The sequence below is a fragment of the Canis lupus genome, chromosome 1, assembly GCF_048164855.1.
Source record: "Canis lupus baileyi chromosome 1, mCanLup2.hap1, whole genome shotgun sequence".
NCBI classification, from domain to species: Eukaryota; Metazoa; Chordata; class Mammalia; order Carnivora; family Canidae; genus Canis; species Canis lupus.
This window is the reverse complement of record NC_132838.1, coordinates 100,514,706-100,535,895: the sequence shown is the minus strand read 5'-3', so window position 1 is coordinate 100,535,895 and position 21,190 is coordinate 100,514,706. Positions and strand designations below refer to the sequence as shown.

Below are 21,190 nucleotides of genomic sequence, written 5' to 3'. Positions count from 1 at the left end.
CTTAAAACAAAATTCACACTAGAGAATCATCCTATATGTGTCAGGAGAGTAGGAAGGCCTTCAGCCACACATGTTGTTGTGCCCAAGATTTCGAATCCAAGAAACCACCAAGGAGCCGACACCAATGCAAGCACTGAAGGGTTTATTAGCAAGCTCAAGCTTGGGTCCAAATATACCCAACACAGCGGAGCAGGGACTTGGACCCCGAGGTGAGTCACAGCTGGGGTTTTTGGGCTGTTCTAGGAGATTTCCAGAAGGGGTGAAGGAATTTCTTAAGCTCTCTTTTCATTCCGATATGGGACTTTCTGCCCCGGGCATTGAGCTCTGTTCTCATTCTGATATGGGACTGTCTGCCACAGGCATTAAGCTCTGTTCTCATTCTAATATGGGGCTTTCAGGGGCGTTAAACTCTGTTCTCATTCTAATATGGGGCTTTCAGGGGCGTTAAACTCTGTTCTCATTCTGATATGGGGCTTTCAAGGGCATTAAGCTCTGTTCTCATTCTGATATGGGGCTTTCAAGGGCATTCTGAGGTTTTTCCTGTAACTTAAGTAGGGTAAAGTTCAGCTCTTATTCACAGGGGCCTGAGATGGCTTTACTTGTGCTAACGCTGAACTTGAGGTGGAATGGCCTTAATTTTCTCAGCCTCCACAATGTAAACTGAAAAAGTATCAGAAAATTCATTCTGGGGAAAGGCCTTACAAGTGCATGGAGTGCAGAAAAGCTTTCTGCCAAAGTTATACTCTAAATAAGCACCAGAAGATCCACACTGGTGAAAAGCTCTATGAGTGTAGCAAATGTGGGAAAGCCTTTGGCCACAAGTCTAACCTTATGAACTAACAGAAGGTTCACACTGGAGAAGTGCCCTATGAGGTGGAGCCTTTAGTGAACCCCGAGCTCTTGTTCAGCACCAGATTGTTTACACCAAAGAAAGGCCATGTGAATCTGGCAAATGTGGGAAAGCCTTCAGCCATCAATTCCACATAGTCCCACACCACAAAGTGTAGATGTGAAAGGCTTATGAGTGTACCAAACGTGGCAAAGCCTTAAGCCAGAGTGCCTACTTTGTTCATGATAGAGTTCATGCTGGAGAAAGATGTTACAATAAGTGCACTAAATGTGGGAAAACTTAGCCAGCTCTCAACCTGTATTCACCATGAGAAAGCTCACATGAGGGATCCCTGGGTGGCTCAGCGGTTTAGCGCCTGCCTTTGGCCCAGGGCGCGATCCTGGAGACCCGGGATCGAATCCCACATCGGGCTCCCGGTGCATGGAGCCTGCTTCTCCCTCTGCCTGTGTCTCTGCCTCTCTCTCTCTATCTCTGTGTGACTATCATAAATAATAAATGAAATAAATAAATAAATAAATAAATAAATAAATAAATAAATAAAATGGTTTAAGAAAGATTTAAAAAAAAAAAAAAAAGAAAGCTCACATGAGAGAAAGTTCTTGCAAGTGCAACGAGGGTGGGAAAGCCTTTAGCTACAGATTTAATTTCACTATACACCAAAGTTCAGGGACACCTGGGTGGCTTAGTGGTAGAGCATCTGCCTTTGGCTCAGGGCGTGATCCCGGATCCAGGGATCAAGTCCCACACCGGGCTCCCTACAAGGGACCCTGCTTCTCTCTCTGCCTATGTCTGCCTCTCTCTCTCATGAATAAATAAATAAATCTTTAAAAAAAATAAACACCAAAGTTCACACCTGATAAAGCTTTTAGGAGTGCAGTCAGCGTCAGAAAATTTTCAGCCCAAATGGCACATGTGTTCATCTCCAGTCTCTGCATGGGAGAAAGTCACATGAGTGTAGTGAATCTAGAAGAGGATGGCTTGTCACTGTGGCTTCCTTCAGGTTGAAATTAATCACAGAGGATAAGCCCTGCATGAGCAGCCTTCATGAGGTAACCTCCAGCAATAGTTAAACCTTATGCACCAGAACACTACCCCTGAGGAAGTGATCTATGTGTGGGTGTTTTGTGGTCAGCCCACATAAGTGAGATAGACCCACACACACCAAAATTTGGTTCAAAAGCTGATGATGTATACACCAAGAGAATTTAAGAGAAAGTTTACTCATACAGCGAACTCCTGGGGAGATCTGGACAGTCACCAGCAGGTCTAGGCTGACTAGGCAGAGCAGTGAGTCAGGTGGAGTAGATCAGGTCTTGTTGCCTACTGGAAGGAGCTGTGGAAAAGTTATTGCATGGAGGCTGGAGATTTGTGACATTTAAAGTTCTCACTGGTGCCAAAGGAGAAGGAGCATGCACAAAGTTGCCTGTCAACCTGTCCACATATGGAGCCAAAAGAGAAATGGAGGGTGAGGTTTAGAAAGAAATCAGCAGCCAACCATCAGAAATGGAGTTACTCTTTTCCTCTTTAGAGCAGGAAAGCCTCTGCTGTCTGAGCTATATTGTGTCTGTGACCTGGTGGGATCTGAACAAGCAGCACTCTGCCTTCTGCTGTCTGTGACACCTGGAACTGTGCTGCAGTCATGCCTGTGTTGCTCAGGAAAATCTACGACTGAGTTCCCCTGGAGGGAATCTCACTTGTCCTGAGCTGGTTTGGGGTTTCATATCTATCATCCATGACTGTGTTAGGCATGGACCCATGCCAATTCTGGCCAAGGAGACCTGAGGAGTCTCTGGAGGGATTCTGGGGAAAGTTTCCTTTCTTCATAGATGTCAGCTTTTTGTTTCATGATGAATTTAATGAGTCCCTGAAGTAACATTCAAACCAGGTTGCTTGCTTTCTCTTTCTTTCTTTCCTTTTTATTTTTATTTTAAAAATATTTTATTTATTTATGAGAGAGAGAGAGAGGCAGAGACACAGGCAGAGGGAGAAGCAGGCTCCATGCTGGGAGCCTGAGGTGGGACTTGATCCTAGGTCTCCAGGATCACACCCTGGGCTGAAGGCTGTGCTAAACAGCTGAGCCACCCGGGCTGCTCTTTCTTTCCTTTTTTTTTTTTTTTTTTTCTTTCTTTCCTTTTTAAGTAGATTCCATGCTGAGTGTGGAGCCAATCTGGGACTTGAACTTGACCCTGAGATCAAGACCTGAGTTGAGATCAGGAATTGGTCACTTAGGGCAGCCCGGTGGCTCAGCGGTTTAATGCTGCCTTCAGCCCAGGACATGATCCTGGAGACCCGGGATTGAGTCCCATGTCGGGTTCCCTGTGTGGAGCCTGCTTCTCCCTCTGCCTGTGTTTCTGCCTCTCTGTGTGTGTGTGTGTCTCTCATTAATAAATAAACATAATCTTTTTTTAAAAAAAAAGAATTGGTCACTTAACTGACTGAGCCAGCCAGGCACCCCAAAACCAGCTTTCTTGGACTACTCTTGACTCTGATAATAAGTGCATTACTTTAAAAAATCATTTTAAATCTCCATCTCTGGAGCACCTGGCTGGCTCAGTTGGTAGAGCATACAACTCTTGATCTTGGAGTTGGAGTTCAAGCTCCACATTGGATGTAGAGATTACTTAAAAAATAAAATAAATCTCCAGAGGCACCTGGGTGGCTCAGTGGTTGAGCATCTGCCTTTGGCTCAGGACATGATCCTGGGGTCCTGGCTCCCCGATCAGGCTCCCTGCAGGGAGTCTGCTTCTCCCTCTGCCTATATCTCTGCCTCTCTCTGTCTCTAATGAATAAATAAATAAAATCTAAATAACAAAAATAAAATAAATCTCCATTGCTTTATTTATCAAGAGGAGATTGAGATATTGAGATCTTAATCATGCCAGCATAAAAACGAGCACGTATTGTTGGGCCCCTCCTCCAACATCTGCCTCAGGGGCAACTGGGGATTGCAATGCATGCCTCTGTCTAGTTGTGACATCATTGTATTACTACCCTAAGGCTTCCTGTATGAAGAGCACTACAAGCAAAAATTTGTGGTCAGGTCAGAGTGACTTAAGGACCTTGAGCTCTTTGTGAGAAAGGGGATGGTTGATCTGATATCCTCCGTTGTCAGAAATGAGAAACAAGTAGGTTCCTTGTTGTTAGAACATACCCCATTTTCCCAGAAGTCTTGAGATGAAGCTGACTTTTGTGGCATGGCCCTGGGAGGCTGGACTCCTATGTGCAGGTGTAAGTCAAGTGGGTGATATCTGTGTTTAAAGAAGCATCATGAAATTACAGAGAGTTGAGGGTGCCTGAAAAATACCCTCACAGTCCCCTCACAGAGGGGACACAGTCTGTTTAAAGGGACTCACCTGCTCCATTGTCATGCTGCATGGGGTGTGCAAAGCTTCCAGGATCTATAGACCTATGTATATAAAGATGAAATAATTGGGCCACCTGGCTGGCTCAGTCAGTAGAGCATGTGACTCTTGATATTGGGGTTGTCAGTTCAGGCCCTATGTTGGGCATAGAGCCTACTTGAAAGAAGGAAAGGAGAGAGGGAGGAAGTGAGGAAGGAAGGAAGGAAGGAAGGAAGGAAGGAAGGAAGGAAGGAAGGAAGGAAGGAAGGAAGGAAGGAAGGGAGGGAGGAGGGAAGGAAGGAGGGAGAGAGGGAAGGAGGGAATAACTGAAATTCCCATTGCCTCCCTCTGTCTTCTGCTCAGCGGCCATCACAAAGGCAGTAACTAATGGCCTGAGAGCATGCACCTGACCAGACTTGCTAGCACTAATAGCCATCATTGCATTCTAGCTCTTGCTGGTACTGGACTGGCCCTCCCAATGTATACAGACAGAAATGGATCAACAGACAGTTGCTGAGTATTCTGATGTTGAAGAAAAGACAGAGGTATGGGTTTTATGTAGAATCTCCTGATTTTATAAATGCTGACATCATTTATGTAAACAATGTTAATTTACATATGATAAAATTCTCTTAGGGGTACCTGGGTGGCTCAGTTGGTTAAGCATCTGCCTTCAGCTCAGGTCATGATCTCGGGGTTCTGGGATCAAGCCCCGCATTGGGCTTTCGGCTCAGTGGAGAGACTGCTTCTCCCTCTCCCTTTGCGATCTCTCTTGCTCTCTTTCAAATAAATAAAAATTTTAAAAATATATAAATAAATAAAATTCTTCTAATTTTTTATTTTTTTCTCATTAAACTTTTGTTTTAATGGGTCTCAAAATTCTGTGACAGATTTTTGGTCAAGTTGTTTCCATTAAAAAGTACTGATTTTAGGGATCCCTGGGTGGCGCAGCGGTTTGGCACCTGCCTTTGGCCCAGGGCGCGATCCTGGAGACCCGGGATCGAATCCCACGTTGGGCTCCCGGTGCATGGAGCCTGCTCCTCCCTCTGCCTCTCTCTCTCTCTCTCTCTCTGTGAGTATCATAAATAAATAATTTTTTTAAAAAGTACTGATTTTAAAAACTAAAAACTTAAAACTGCCACACATGCACAAACACACACACACACACACACACACACACAAACCACAAATGGTCCGCAAAACATTCTCCTTTCCTTCTGAAGTTTTTACGATGCTTTGTTATCATTAACCAGTCTTTTACTATTAAACTTAAATGGCCGATTGACACAAACAGTTCTGAGACCATTCTTCCACCACTGATTAAGACCAGGGTGGCAGGTATTGGGGATAATATTCATTTAGCCTTTTGAGCTTTCTGGGCAGACTTGGTGACTTTGCCAGCTCCAGCTGCCTTCTTGTCCACTGCTTTGATGACACCCACAGCAACCGTCTGTCTCATGTCACAAACAGCAAAACGGCCCAGAGGAGGATAGTCAGAGAAGCTCTCAACACACATAGGTTTGCCAGGAACCATATCAACAATGGCAGCATCCCCAGATTTCAAGAACTTGGGACCATCTTCCAGCTTCTTTCCAGAACAACGATCTATCTTTTCCTTCAGCTCAGCAAACTTGCAAGCAATGTGAGCTGTGTGACAATCCAGCACAAGTGCATATCCAGCACTGATTTGGCCTGGATGGTTCAGGATAATCACCTGAGCTGTGAAGCCAGCTGCTTCCATTGGTGGGTCATTTTTGCTGTCACCAGCCACATTGTCATGATGAACATCTTTGACAGATACGTTCTTGACATTGAAGCCCACATTGTCCCCAGGAAGAGCCTCACTCAAAGCTTCATGGTGCATTTCAACAGACTTTACTTCAGTTGTAACATTGACTGGAGCAAAGGTGACCACCATGCCAGGCTTAAGAACACCAGTCTCAAAAAAAAAAAAAAAAAAAAAAAAAAGAACACCAGTCTCCACTCGTCCCACTGGGACAGTACCAATACCACCAATTTTGTAGACATGTTAGAGAGGCAGACACAAGGGCTTATCAGTTGGACGAGTTGGTGGCAGAATGCAATCCAGGATTGCAAGCAGTGTGGTCCCACTGGCATTCCCATCTTTACGGGTGACTTTCCATCCCTTGAACCAAGGCATGTTAGCACTTGGCTCCAGCATGTTGTTACCATTCCAACCAGAAATTGACACAAATGCTACTGTGTTGGGGTTGTAGCCAATTTTCTTAATGTAGGTGCTGACTTCCTTAACGATTTCCTCGTATCTCTTCTGGCTGTAGGGTGGTTCAGTGGAATCCATTTTGTTAACACCAACAATTAGTTGTTTTACACCCAGTGTGTAAGCCAGAAGGGCATGCTCACGGGTCTGCCCATTCTTGGAGATACCTGCTTCAAATTTACCAACACCAGCAGCAACAATCAGGACAGCACAGTCAGCCTGAGATTTGCCTGTAATCATGTTTTTGATAAACTCTCTGTGTCCTGGGGCATCAATGATGGTCACATAATACTTGCTGGTCTCGAATTTCCACAGGGAGATATCAATGGTGATACCACATTCACGTTCAGCTTTCAGTTTATCCAAGACCCAGGCATACTTGAAGGAGCCTTTTCCCATCTCAGCAGCCTCCTTCTCAAAATTTTCGATAGTTCTTTTGTAGATCCCACCACATTTGTAGATCAGATGGCCAGTAGTGGTAGACTTGCCCAAATCTACGTGTCCAATGATGATGATGTTGATGTGAGTCTTTTCCTTTCCCATTTTGGTTTAGGTTTAACGGTGGTTTTCATGACACCTGTGTTCTGGTGGCAAACCTGTTGCGAGAAAGCCTAATTTTTAATTTTTAAAAAAGATTTAGTATTAGGAAGAGTGTTCTAAAAAGATTCATGGCAGCCATACTCTCAGTTTAAAAAGGCAAATGTACTTTATTAATATTATAAAAATCTAATAGAAACAGAAAGAAGAAAAGGGAAATCTATGCATAGATGAGGGCAATAGTAAGCAGTAAAGGAGAATAAGACAAAGTTACATCAAATTGAGTACTTACAATATTCAACCTCATTAGCTAAGGAAGCCCTGTGGAGATAGCCAGGCTGGAGCCCCCACTAAGAGGCCTGGGTGGAGCATCCTCCCCTCAGGTGAGACTTCCAACTGACCATCCCCAGAAAGGTCGTATTTATAGGGCAAAATGATGAGTACTGAAATTAAACGTGTTTGCCTACATGCACTTTGGAGTGGGGTGTATTTCTATTTTATCATGTCTTTACATCTTCAAGGACCCTAGACCATATATACCTGTCTGCTGGATTCCATTCTGGGGGGCCCACCCAGCCTAGAGTCAGAGGAGATACAAGATAAAATTTATACCTCTTGGCATCTGGAACAGAGGGGCCAATTCTGACCTAGAGGCCAGCTAATGTCAACTAACCAGTTACTCATGCAGCACACAACATTACTCATAAACAACATTCTTTAACCTGCCTGCATATGTGCAGACTGAGGTGGTTGGTTATGCAGGAAAAATCACAGAAACCTCTATTCATGCAATACAGAGGGGCAAAGGGAGAGGAAGAGAGAGAATCTCTAGCAGACTTCCCGCTGACCATGGAGCCTGACACACACGGCTTGATCTCACAACTGTGAGATCATGACCTGAGCTAAAATTAAGAGTCAGACGCTTAATGGACTGGGCCATCCAGATGCCCCAAATGCTTCTAATTTTTTTCCTTCTAATTTTTTAAAGTAATCTCTAACCCAACATCAAGCTCAAACTCATGATCCAGAGATCAAGAGTCAGATGCTCTACTGACTAAGCCAGCCAGATACCCCAAAATGCTCTTTTAAGTGTCAGTGAGTTTTACAAATACATACACCTATGTAATGACATACTTAAATATTGAACATTCTCACCACATCTAAAGTTCACTTTGTGTACTTCTCCCTCAGTCATCTCCAACCCATGTGTCAGACAACTACTAAGGACTTGCTTTCTGCCACTACAGGTTAGTTTTGTCTTTTCTAACATATTATATAAATGGAATAATTTATCCCATATGGACCTTTTGTGTGTGTGTTCTGTTGCTCACCATAATTTTGGGAGATTCATCGATGTTGTAACCTATACCATTATTTCATTTATTATGGAATAGTACCTCATTGTAGGAAATGTTACTACATGTTTATTCCACCCACTGGTTTTACCCATCACAGTTGTTTCCAACTTCTAGCTGTTATGAATAAAGGTGTTATGAACACTTATGTACCAGGATATTTTAAAGATTTTTAAAAAAGACTTTAAAGTAATCTTTATATCCAATGTAGGGTGTAGATCCCGAGTTCAAGACTCACATGCTCTACTGACTGAGTCAGCCAGGCCCCCGTTATGTACCAGGATTTTTGTGGTCTTGTGCTTTTATTTCCTATGGATATATCCCTAAAAGAATTGCTGAGCTGTAGGACAGGCATATGTTGAACCTCAAAGACATTGAGGGTATGCCACAGCTTAAGAGGCTAGCTGCACCAGTCCAAACTGAACTACGGAATTCAATATTCAGTCAAGACAAAATCTTCTATTTCACAAAGATGAAGCTGTGTGATTATAAATTCCTCCTGGGGAAGGAAAATGCGTTCAAGTCCCTCAGTGTACTCAGCAGAGACTACTAGCATAGTGCATGTGGGTTATACCTCACTCTGAGTCTAAATATAGCATCCTTGGTGACCAGAAGGAAAACTCCAATACTTCCTGACAATTCAAGCAGAGGAAATACACAGCTCCTGTTAGGCACAATCTAGGCATGAGCAACAGGAGGACAGACTTTAGATGTCCTGATCAAGAGCCCCACCCCACCCCAGGCCTACCCAGGGATCACCCTATTCCACCTATCTAACCATCAGTTTGTGGTTACAGCATCCCAGCAGATGAAGAGTTAAGTTTTGTTGTTTTGTTTTGTTTTGTTTTTTTGTGCTGGTTGCACTTGTGTAGAAAGTAGCTGCTTGTCCTTATCTGACCTGTGTCTCTAAAATAGAAATAATGTTGAGGTTTCCTAAGGTGCAGGTATTTTGGTTTTTTTGTTTGTTTGTTCTCTTGTTATTGTTGTTTTAAGATTTTATTCATTTATTTATTTAAGAGAGAGAGAGAGAGAGAGAGCCACCTAGGCATCCCTATGTAGGCATTTTGAATCCATCATGGGAAAAGACATGTTTAGTTGGGTAATTATTATATAATCCAGGCCTGTCACTCAAATGATATGACCCTAGGAATCACCCAAAAGAATAAAATTGTTATAAGCCCACACACTGGAGTATCTGGGGCCATTGTCTCTCTTGACTGGCTTGCTTCTTCCTTGGAATGTATATATTACTAAAACTTTGCCTGCTTTACTTTTTTTTTGTTTTATATTTTATTTATTTATTCATCACACACACACACACACACACACACACACACACAGGCAGAGACACAGGCAGGGGGGAAAAGCAGCCTCCACGCAGGGACCCCAATGTGGGACTCGATCCCAGAACTCCAGGATCAAACCTTGGGCTGAAGGCAGGCGCTAAACCACTGAGCCATCCAGGGATCCCTGGGGCTGTGATTCTGTGTCAGTGAAGAGGCTGGCTTAGCAATCAAAATACTAGTCATGTGCTTAAAGTTTCCTCTCCTTCCAAACACCCTCAAACTCACCCTAGCTGGCCAGTGACATAACTATTTTATCCTGATGGATCATAAGTGGAAGAGGGCAGCAATACAGGACAAGAATCCCAGAGCAAGCTGGTATCCAGACACACTATTGCTCCAGAGGGGTCCTGGGAAAGGTACACAGCAGCAACAACTGTACCTACCTCACAGGAGTCCTTAGGTATAAATGAGTGAATATATGAAAAGCTACTAACACTATCTAAAACAAAATGGAAAAAAAAAAAGAAAAAAAAAATAAATAAAACAAAATGGACCATGATAAAGGTCATTGATTTCTCTGGGCCCCCCCAAAAATGCAGTGTGAAAGATGCTACATTTTTTATGAGGTACTAGATACACTCTTCTTTCCCTTGAATAGGAAAAATGACACTCATTGATACATTATTTTAGTTTTGCTATTAGAAAGCTCCATGTATCATGTTCGTATTGCCATGCAGTTATACCAGAAGTACCCTGGTGCCAGGTAATTTGGTCTAGGGGCTTGGGCTAATCCCTCTCCCTATTCCTATGACCAGGCTGGACACCTGGGTATGGCCAGCAGTGCCAGCTTCCAAATCACTGCCCACTCCAGCAGCCAGCTGCCCTGAGAGATGAAAGGTAGGAGCAAATGAGGTTATGATTACTACAGCAGTCAAGAATGGAACCCTCTGAACTAGGATGGAGTGTGAGAGGATGCTGGTGGCTAGAGGCACTTTCTGACTCCCAGGTACAGAAGGCTGTAACACTGTTAGGTATGTGGCCCAAGACAGGTGTGGTGATTTCCACAAGTCACAGAGGTGCCCAACATTAATGCAAGGCTGCCCGGGACAGGAGCTGAATGTCAATACTCCCAACAACCTCGAGTTGCGCATTCTTAGTCCAGTATTTTAGATGTGAAGAAACTTAAATCACAGACAGGGGACATCGGGGCCCATTATCACACAGGTTATGGTCAGAGGAACCCACCTGCAAACTTAGGTGAGACTGACCTACCCTGGGCCTAAGCTGACTCTCTTCATCCATGTTGCTTTAAAATATATATATATATATATATATATATATATATATATATATATATATATATATATGGGAGGGACAGAGGAAGAGGGAAAGGGAAGAGCAGACTCCCCATTGAACGGGGAGGAGAGCCCAACTTGGGGCTCCATACTTCCATCCATGACCTGGGTGGAAGTCCGATGCTTAACTGAATGAACCACACGGTAGCCCCCCTCCATGTTGCATTCTGCATCCAACTGGACATGTGCATACATTTTATGCAAGTTTGAAGCATTTGGGCTTGGAAACATCAGATACAGAACATCTCATTTGATTCTGCCACTCCGAAACAGTGTAGACCTTTCTCTTCCCAAAGTTAGGAGGGAATAATTCTTGCATGTCCCTAATTGTGGATGGTGAGGCCTGTAAGAATGCATCCCATGCTAAGAGGCTTGCCTGTATTTCAAAAAAGATCCCACTTGGACTGTTTGTACACAAGTATGCTACCTTGTCAAAGTGTAACCGAACTTAAGGGATTCACTGCTTAGCGTGCATTAAATTGAACACAACCCAAGGAAGTGTTAAAGAACTTTTTAATTACTTGTTACTAAATAAGTAAGGAACCAGGGCACTGTGTACCTGTAGGGTTAGTACAGGAAGCTTTTTTTTTTTTTTTTTTTTTGAGAGAGAGAGAGAGAGAGAACACAAGCTGGGAGAGGAGCAGAGAGAAGGACAAGCAGACTCCTGCTGAGCATGGAGCCCGACACAGAACTTGATCCCAAGACCCTGAGATCATGACCTGAGCCAAGATCAAGAGTCGGAAGCTTAGCCACCACCCAGGTGCCCAGCAGGCTTTTTATTCAGTGTATTAGGGTGTGGAGACAGGGAGCTTGCATATACACTAAGGAACCTACACACATTGTATTACTTAGGTACTTTGGTTCAACTGTGTCTTGGTTTGCTGTCTTGATGGAAGTAAATTACTCCCTTTGGGTTTGTTGTGTCTTTTTAAACACTAGACATTGCAGAACATCCTCCCACTCTGCTGGTCTCTCCTGATTCCCAGCCCCTTGCTGTGACCTCATATCTCACCCTTTCCCCTCATCCCTCATCTCTTTCTCTCAGGTCCCCCAACACCAGTGTCCCCTTATTGTGTCCTCACTTGGTCACATGTCTTTGAAATGCCTTGTTAACATGCTATTTGATGACATTCATTTGTTCTTTCCAAAGACCAAGACCTGCTGCCCAACATGGTGCTCTTCTGCCACCAGAGGCTAAGGCTGTACCAAACTGCCCAGACAGGTAAGTGAGCAAGGGACCTATCATGTCACTTTGTACTTGCACCTGCGCAGAGTCTCCCAGTCTGGGCTTTCAAACCTAATTCCTGTCCCCTGGGCAGTGACCCCATGGACTCCATCCTGGCTGTGTCCAATATGCACTCAGTTAACTGGCATGTCTCTGTTTTTTCAGCTGTTAGCATGGAGCAGGGGAAGAGCAGGTGTTATATGACCAGAAAGATAACCATCATGAAATATACCCAGAGCCTTTTCCCTACAAAGATATATACTACCAGGAATAAAGCTGCTAGAGCCATCTGCAGCTGGGTGAAGGACATTGCTCCCACTACAGGTCCCTCTAGCCTTCTTCTCTCACCTAAGTGAGAGAGATCATAGTCAGCAGGGGCCAGGGTTTTTAGCAAATACTTTGAGAATGCTGTAGCCAGGGAAGGCAGTTGGGGTCAAGGAAAAAAAATGAAAGAAAGAAACTACGGTGGTGGAGATATGCTCCTCAGACACAGTGCTACTAAAGATTGGGATTTCATTGGAAGATTTAGTATGATCCTCTCCCCTCTCACCTTTTACACATCAGTGGAATTCCAGTGTAACAGGATTACAACTAAAAGAGATGCAAGACACGGACTCTCTCTGGAGAGGAACACTTACCAGAGCACAAAGTCTACAGAATAGACAAAAACTAGACCACTAGAGGAATTTGAAGCCTCTAGCACCCATAGTCACAACAAACATTAAGTACAGTCCTACTTCGACCCATATTACCAAACCTCCTGTTTACTTTTGTTCCTGTTACCAAACATATTTCTCACTTTCAACAACAAATGACAAGGCATATCAAAAGGCAAGAAAAAACAGGCTGAGCACACACAAAGCAATCATCAGAATGACAACCAGATAGGACACAGAGGTTGGGAGTATCACACAGGATGTAAAATAACTATGATTAAGATATTAAGGGTCCTAGTGGAAAAAAAGTAGACAAAATGCAGGAATAGATGGATAATGTAAGCAGAGAGATGGAAACTCTAAGGTAAGATCAAAAGTTAAGGCTAGAGATAGAAAACACTAGTAGTAATGAAGAGTGCCTTCAACTGGCTCATCAGCAGGCTCAACCCAGCCAAGGAAAGAATGGATGTTCAGCACAATTCAGCACAATGCAAATGCTTATCACTATCTGTTTCACAGATGAGGACACAGGGGTTCACAGAAGTCCAACCAGGTTAGCTAGGGTCCCACCACCGGCCCCAGGCAACACCCTCCCCATGCCCCCCACAACCCCCCACCGCCAGCCACCTGGCAGTGTAATCTTGTTCAGGGTGAGATCTGAATCAGGGATATGGAGCTACTCTGTGTACAGAGGACGACTTGTTGCCATTTTTATTTCATTTCCAATTTCATTAAATTGTGAGTTTACCAAACAATTAGCATTTCTCTAAATAGTAGGCAATCAAGATCCTTCTAGTCTAACTAATTACACGTTATAGGGATAATTTTAAAATACTTAGTTTTATTAGTTTTTTTTTTTAATTTTTATTTATGATAGTCACAGAAGGAGACATAGAGAGAGGCAGAGACACAGGCAGAGGGAGAAGCAGGCTCCATGCACTGGAAGCCCGATGTGGGATTCGATCCCGGGTCTCCAGGATCGCGCCCTGGGCCAAAGGCAGGCGCCAAACCGCTGCGCCACCCAGGTATCCCTAAAATACTTAGTTTTAAAGAAATTAAATGTCTCCAAACATTCAAACAGTGCTTGAAATGTTAATGCCTCTAAGCTTCTGAATAAGTCACGAGTTTAATATGTTAGATTTTCTTAAACTCTTTCAAAGCGAGCATCTATAGCGGAGATAGATGCATATAGAAGGAGGCAGGAATAATGAACGAACTTGACACACGTTAATTCCATATTTCCTTAAAACAGTGGGTAATATGCGGTGGGTAACATGACTGTACCACCTTATGCATGCAGATTACCGACCCTGAAAAAAACCAAATCGTCCCAGTGGAGCAACATTTGGAAAACCTCTTCTTCTCTGCCAGCAGTCCACCCGTGTGCAGAGACTGCCTTTCCTTTTGTTTTTAGGTGTGACAGACACTCAGGTTGGTCCCGAGGAAAAGACACCGAGGAATCAATATCGTGATGTGCCAACAACACCCAGACGACCCAAAGACAAGCAAGTCCGGGAAAATACATTCTGCGCGGTCCAGTTTAGTAAGGTAAGCAGATGGGTTAGGGACGTCTCAGAGAACAATTCAAACTCAAGAAAAATTTAGGCTGGGGGCTTGCAGCCCTTGGGGTAGAGGCTGCAAAAGTGATATTAACCCTTCACAGGACACAGAGAGGCCAAACCCGAGCCCAGGCCTCCAGAGGCAGCGCCGGGGTGGGCACTGCCAGGCTCGCTGCCAAAGCGCCAACGCTCGCACACGCACACACCCCGCCCGCAACGACACTGGGCTTTGTCCTTAAAGCCCCAGGCTGGGGTCGCCTCCCGGGACCTCAGCAGTTTCCGCTTCTGCGCGTCCAGCATTTAGTGTCGGCGGCCGCTTGGGTGCACGCCGGGATCCCAGGACCCCGAGCGCAGGCCCCCCAGCCGGGCGACTCCCCACCTCACGCGCGTGGGCCCACGGAAGCAGGGTCGTGCCTGCGGGAACCCATCTCCCAGAGCGCTGCGCGGAGATGCCTGACGGTCTCCAGAGGCGTGGGCAAGGATACCGCCCGACTGGCCGCCGAGCCGGCGGAAACTACGCTTCCCAGAAGGCGCCGCGCGTGCGTCCGCAGCGCTCATGGGGCCAATGACGGCTTGCGGAGGCTGGACTTCCGGCGTCCGGGGGCTGTCACTTTGCTGCCGGGCGTGGGGCCACACCGGTGTCGGGGACTGAGGCGCGACCGGCCCGGGCCGGTTTTCCAGAGGCTTGGAGACCCAGGGCGAGGGCTGCGAGGAAGGCGCGAGCGGAGGGCCGCAACGCGCACGCCGTGATCGTGGGCGACGGTCGCGTCCCCCGAGCCTGGGTTTCTCCGGGTGTAGCCTGGGACGCCCCGCAAGGCTGTGGGGCGGTGCCCAGAGTCACGTGTTCTCCGACCCCCGGGCGGCAGGGGCGGCGGCGTCCTGGGCGTCTGTGCCCTCGAACGACGGGAAGACTGAGGCCTGGAGCCGGGACGTCGCGTTGTGCGTCGCTTTCTGCGCGTCCTCAAGCAAGGGTTCTGATGGCGACCGCGGCGCTGACAGAGCCCGCACAGGTGAGTAGAGGAAGCGTGAGACCACCAACCGCCCGCTTCCTCCTCGAGGCACCCGAGCCTCGACTCAGGGAGGGACTTTACTTGGACGTTTTGTCTCCCCTCCCGGTCCGTCCTAGGCCCGGGGGCTCAGGCCAGTGGAGCGTGCACGTGCGAGATCCCCACTTCTGGCAGCCAAAGGAGTGAGGTGTAGACGGAAGTTCCCAGCAGAGGGTCCCACGCGTGCAAAAGCTGGGAGGGGAGACTGAGCCTAGGTGCTTCGGGAACTGAGCTTCCAGACGTGAGCAAGGAAGAGAAATAGCAGGCTGAGGAGTTACGTCGGGGCCCGGGGAGGAATCGAACAGAGCCAGGACATGCTTTAAGTTAGGATTTTTAAAGTATCCCACCGTTTCCTTGGCGGAGAAATGACGCAGAGCGGGGGTGGCCGTGTGCACGGAGCAGGCACTGCCACAGTCCGGGTAGCCGAAGACGGCACCTGCTGCAGGCACGCTGGGCCAGCGGAGACGGAAAAGGGGTTGGATTCCCGTGGGTCTGAGGTCTCAGGTGTGGCGTGTGAGCCAGTGGCCCTAGTAGAGCACAGTCCCAAGTTTTTTGGCCTGAGCACCCAGAGGAACGGAGGTGCTTTAGACAGGAACAGGAATTTGAAGGGAAAGCAGGCTGCGGAGTAAGATCAGGGAGTCTGTGATGTCCCAGGGTGGAGGTATGGTGTGGACCGGGAATTGCAGATGTCTAAGGATAGGGGCCTGACATTCTGAGCCAAGGCAAGGCCTGGGAATCAAACTTAGGAAGGAATCTCGTGGATGCGGCCAGGGATGGGTAGCACTCCAGGGAGATGAAGAAAGGCTGGTAGCCCCTGGGGCTCTTGGTGGGGGATAGAGGGGTGGAGCTTGGCTAGTGGCTGGAGGCAGGGTTTTGGCCAAGGAAATGGGGGAGGGACCATAGTTTGGAGGGAGGGTGGAACCGGCTTCCTGTGTGCCCACCAGATCCTTGGGGCCCCTCCTGTAGTGACTGGAGGGGATCTGCCGGCCAGTCGTTCATGCTGAAGGAGCAGTCTTGGGATGTCAGGCAAGTTCAGCAGAAGGGGGCATCCCTACGAGCATGGGCATGTCCTGCAGGGTCCATAGCTGGAACTTGTACAATTGCTAATTCCAGGAACAGTTAAGGGTATGTCTGGGGAGGTCAGTCTGTGCAAAGGCTGGAGCATGAGTGTGCACTTGGGCCTGCCTTTGGGGTGGTAGCCATCTGAAGGCCGAGAGCTAGCTCTGCTTACCTTGTGTAAGTGGCCAGTCAGGAGGCCGAGAAGGCATCTGTGCCCTAGACAGGTAGGGTTTAGGAAAGAGGAGGGAAGTTGCATCTGCAGAGTTGCAGAGCCTGGGGAGAGGAGGGTGAGGGGGAGCAAGGTAAGCCTCTGAGGGATATTGGGAAAGATAGCCCTTGGGACAGGGAGGTGGGTCCTGGGTCGTCATCAGCCATAGCTTAGATCGTGTCCATCCTCCCCTGCCCACTGTTGTAGAGCCTGATGGCCTTTGAGGATGTGGCCGTGTACTTCTCCCAGGAGGAATGGGAGCTCCTGGATGCAGCCCAGAGGGCCTTGTACTGCCACGTGATGCTAGAGAACTTCGCACTTGTGGCTTCACTGGGTAAGGCCCTGGGTTTTCCATGGGAAGCTCTGTTGTTGCCAGCACTAACCCCTTATCTCCTGTTGGCCTATGAGCAGCCTCATACCAGCTGGCTGAGTGTCCCTGTGCCGCTGTGGCGCCTCTGTGTCCAGGCTCGGCCCCTTTCATCTGGTGCTGCCAACACGGTTCTCCTCACAGGGACCATTGAACTCTTCCTGTGAGTCTTGCCATGTGGTGTGGTTTTCTTGGTTGCACAGATGACACCATCTATACCCCGTAAAGCCCTGACTTCTGCCATCTGTTGGGCGGTAGGTTGTCCTGAGCTGGGCCTAGCCCCTCACTTGCTTGTCTTTTCTTACAGGGCTCTCTGCGTCACGACCCCGGGTAGTCATGCAGCTTGAGCGTGGCGAGGAGCCCTGGGTTCTCAGTGAGACAGATGTGATGCCAGCCAGGAATGCTCAGAGGAAGGCCAGCCCTGGTGAGTGGGGACTCAGAGGGAGTGAGCTTGGGCCTATCTGCTGCCACGCTTCTGTCCCCTTTCCCTGCCTTCCTGGAGGCTCTCATCTCCCACCTCCTGCCTGACTCCCTCCCGTCCTCCTTATACCATCAGCCACTCCTGGAGGCTCTGGCCTTGGCTTGCCCATCAAGGGGGAGATCCCAGGGTACCCCATGCCAGGCAGTGGGCCACAGCCTTTACCAGGACAGTCTGTGACCCACACTCATGGCACTGGCCACACTATGGGAGAGGCAGTGGTGGTGGTGGAGGGGGGGTGCGCGGCGGCGGCACAGGCAGGGACAGGGTTTGAGAGTAGGGCCTGTAGCATCAGGTAGCTATCTGTGTAAGGAACAAAAGCAGGCTTGAGTCCCCTGGGACAGAAGTGAAGTACATACACTGGTATCTGGCCACTGCGTTTCTCCCCAGCTTGCACACCCAGTCCTTAGCATTCCTTTGCCTGACCACTAGGCATGTCCCAACCATCCCCTCTGGCCAGGATGACCCAGGATCCACCATTTCTGTGCCTTCAGGTTCCCGTCATCTGGCATACGACAGGGTGGTTCCTGGAGAAGCAGCGCTGCCAGGGGCCCTCCATGATGGCTCCCGTCCAGCGCCTACAAGGGTCCTTCCCTTCACTGGCATGTGTGATCGTGGGAAAAGCCTGGAGGACTGGCAGGGCATCTCCCCTTCTCAGGAGAAAAAACCCACAGGGGTGTCTGTAATCTATTGGGAACGGCTCCTGCTAGGTCCTGGCAGTGGGGAGGCCAGTGTCAGCCTCAGGCTGACCTCTCCACTGAGGATGGCTGAGGACAGCTCACCCAGGGAGAAGGCCCTTATGAACCGCCCCGTGCCAGGCAAGCAGCTGAGGGCATGTGGGGGTCAGAAGCCATATGGGCGGGAGGCCCCTGGGAGAGCCTTCCCCAAAATTCCAGAATTTGAGGCTGGTCTCACCTCTGGGCAAGGTGGTAAGGGTACAGCTAGCCACAAGCCTCATGGACTCCCTGCTGGCCAGGAGCCCCCGACCTGGCATCAGCTGGGCAAGGCCCTCCACACAGGCACTGGCCTCCTTTCAGGGGAGAAGCCCTTCGAATGCAGGGCATGCAACAAAGTGTTCGTGAAGAGCTCCGACCTGCTCAAGCACCTGCGCACCCACACTGGGGAGCGGCCATATGAATGTGCTCAGTGTGGCAAGGCCTTTAGCCAGACATCACACCTGACGCAGCACCAGCGCATCCACAGTGGTGAGACACCCTATGCATGCCCAGCCTGTGGCAAGGCCTTCAGGCATAGCTCCTCCCTGGTGAGACACCAGCGCATACACACAGCTGAGAAGTCTTTCCGCTGCAGCGAGTGTGGCAAGGCCTTCAGCCATGGGTCCAACCTCAGCCAGCACCGCAAAATCCACGCAGGTGGGCGGCCCTATGCGTGTGCCCAGTGTGGCCGCCGCTTCTGCCGCAACTCACACCTGATCCAGCATGAGCGCACTCACACGGGTGAGAAGCCTTATACCTGTGCTCTTTGCGGTGCTGCCTTCAGCCAGGGTTCCTCACTCTTCAAGCACCAGCGTGTGCACACAGGCGAAAAGCCCTTTGCCTGTGCAGAATGTGGCCGTGCCTTCAGTCACAGCTCTAACCTCACGCAGCATCAGCTACTGCACACGGGTGAGCGGCCCTTCCGCTGTGGGGACTGCGGGAAGGCTTTTGCCAAGGGCGCAGTGTTGCTCAGCCACCGACGCATCCACACGGGTGAGAAGCCCTTTGTATGCACACATTGCGGCCGTGCCTTCCGAGAGCGCCCAGCCCTCTTCCACCACCAGAGGATCCACACAGGAGAGAAACCTGTGCGGAAACCGCGGCGTGGGACAGGCCTGTGCCCCCAGGCCAGGCCTTCTTTGGGAGCATCATCAGAGGGTTCACTGGGGAGGGAAGCTGGGCCCATTCCCACTTCAGGTCCAGCCACAGTTTCAAAGCCTGCTGAAGCCTGAGTTCACAGCTGGTTGTCTAAACACCTGTGTTGCCCACACATCCACATTTTGGAGAAGACATGGCCCTGTACCGTGGTTCCATCTGCACATGGTGATGATGTTTGCCATTTCAGCCACAGGTCATCCCAACGGTCAGGCTGCAGAAATATCAGGGGCTGTGTGGATGCTGGGACTTTGGTAGGGCAGAGACCTGGCAGAGTGCTGTTTCATGCCTATTATGACCTGGGTACTCAGGTGAGGAGGAGGAGGGCTGGAGTGCTGGGGAGGTGGTCCTAGAAGGTTCCCACGTCTACAGCAATGACTGCCAGGCTGACCCTCAGGATGTTCCTTCAAGACCTCACTTCATCCAAGGCCTCCTGTGAGCAGATCCAGGGGGTAGGAGGTGCTGTCATGTGCTGTCTGGTGTTGGCCTTGGGCTCTAAGTCTCAGCTTCCACCTCCGGAAAAGAATGGGAGGGAGAGAAAGGGAGGGAAGGAGGGAGGGAAAGAGAGATTCAGGCCTACCGAGGGTATCTGCAGGACCCTGATAGGCAGGATCTTGATAAGGGCCAACATGTGCCCCTTGCCACCCCTGTGAGGTGGCTGCTGTGGTTGGTACCCCATTTCTCAGATGAGGAAACTGAGGCAGAGAGAGGGGATGTGAGTTACACACAGCAGAGCTAGGACATGGCTCCTGGCCATAGGCTCAGCATCCCGAGCTCAGCACTCTGCCCCCATGCTCTGGCACCCATGCTCTAGTCTGCCAGTGTGAGAGCTGGGTGATGCCAGGCCTGGCTACCTGCACCTAGAACTCCCACAGACGGTGGAGCAAGTAGAGGTAGAGGGCCCTGGGTTGGAGAGAGGGAGACCAGCATCAAGAATGATGGCTCTTCAGCCATGCTCTTCCATTCAGTTTCTCATCCAAGCTTCAGGATTAGCCACATCCTCTTGTTACCAAAGGCTCCCTTACAGGAGCCTTTATATCCCCACTGCCCTGAGAAGAGGTGATCATAACAGGTTTGGAGGAGACCAGATGGGACTACTTGTTTCTGCAGAGTCTGGTGGACAGGTGTCCACCTGTTCTCTTGCCTCAAGTGGAAAGGGGATTTGCCGTTCCCTAAGGCCATGTGTGTGCACCCTCCCATCGTGGGACACCTCCACATGGCTGGGACACGGAGTCTGATCGGTGGGGTGGGGCCCAGGTTTTTCCCTGTGGCTCTCAGCGGACCAGCGTCCATCGTGACCTGAGGCTTTACTCCCAGGGATGTTAGTGGACTCTTTACTTGGGAACAAAAAAGAAAAGACCCAAAAGTAGAAGTTGGAATGGACGTATATTGTGTTAATCCTTGCATAGCAGTGTGGAAGTGCACAGCCTTGGCCTCCCCTCCCAGCCTCCAGATTATGGTTCAGAACGGTTTAAGAACACAATCCAGAGAGGTTTTCAGATAAAAATTTTCAAACGTGCACAGTAACAGTCTGATGCCTGTTTCATCTTAGCACAATGCATACATGCCTTCAGTGTGTTTCCCCAATGTACAGGGACCTTGTTTTGTCCCATGTCTCTTTGAAAGACCAAAGGGTAGATGTGTAGTCTGAGGCCCACTGAGGATTTGGGATACCTATTATCCCCTTGGTAGTCATAGGTGTAGGAGTATCCAAGGAGGTCTGTGCTGGGTGGTGTGCCTGGGGCCCCAAACAGGGCC

The 21,190-nt window shown here is 48.7% G+C and overlaps 1 protein-coding gene and 1 long non-coding RNA gene across 5 annotated transcripts; both read left to right on the top strand.

The window, feature by feature from the left end:
* The first annotated feature begins 8,027 nt into the window (after positions 1-8,027).
* LOC140630918 (uncharacterized) lies at positions 8,028-14,447 on the top strand. Its single transcript, XR_012028622.1, has 3 exons — positions 8,028-8,214; positions 12,114-12,185; positions 14,259-14,447. It is a non-coding gene; the product is annotated as an uncharacterized lncRNA (long non-coding RNA).
* A 534-nt stretch (positions 14,448-14,981) lies between these two features.
* LOC140619227 (uncharacterized) lies at positions 14,982-20,951 on the top strand. Of its 4 annotated transcripts, none has more exons than XM_072804039.1 (5): positions 14,983-15,413; positions 16,924-17,050; positions 17,128-17,246; positions 17,391-17,507; positions 18,056-20,951. In XM_072804039.1, the coding sequence occupies exons 4-5, from the start codon at positions 17,420-17,422 to the stop codon at positions 19,507-19,509; spliced, it is 1,542 nt and encodes a 513-aa protein (XP_072660140.1). In that variant the 5' UTR covers positions 14,983-15,413; positions 16,924-17,050; positions 17,128-17,246; positions 17,391-17,419; the 3' UTR covers positions 19,510-20,951. The 4 variants fall into 4 exon arrangements, with proteins under 4 accessions (XP_072660797.1, XP_072660140.1, XP_072659601.1 ...); XM_072803500.1 differs by lacking the exon at positions 17,128-17,246 and adding an exon at positions 16,394-16,475; XM_072802714.1 differs by lacking the exon at positions 17,128-17,246.
* The last annotated feature ends 239 nt before the right edge of the window (positions 20,952-21,190 follow it).

Coding starts and splice junctions, on each gene's coding strand:
- LOC140619227 (XM_072802714.1), top strand. CDS start 15,381: ATGGCGACCGCGGCGCTGACAGAGCCCGCACAG. Junction 15,414..16,923: donor CGCTGACAGAGCCCGCACAG/GTGAGTAGAGGA, acceptor CCACTGTTGTAG/AGCCTGATGGCCTTTGAGGA. Junction 17,051..17,390: donor CGCACTTGTGGCTTCACTGG/GTAAGGCCCTGG, acceptor CTTTTCTTACAG/GGCTCTCTGCGTCACGACCC.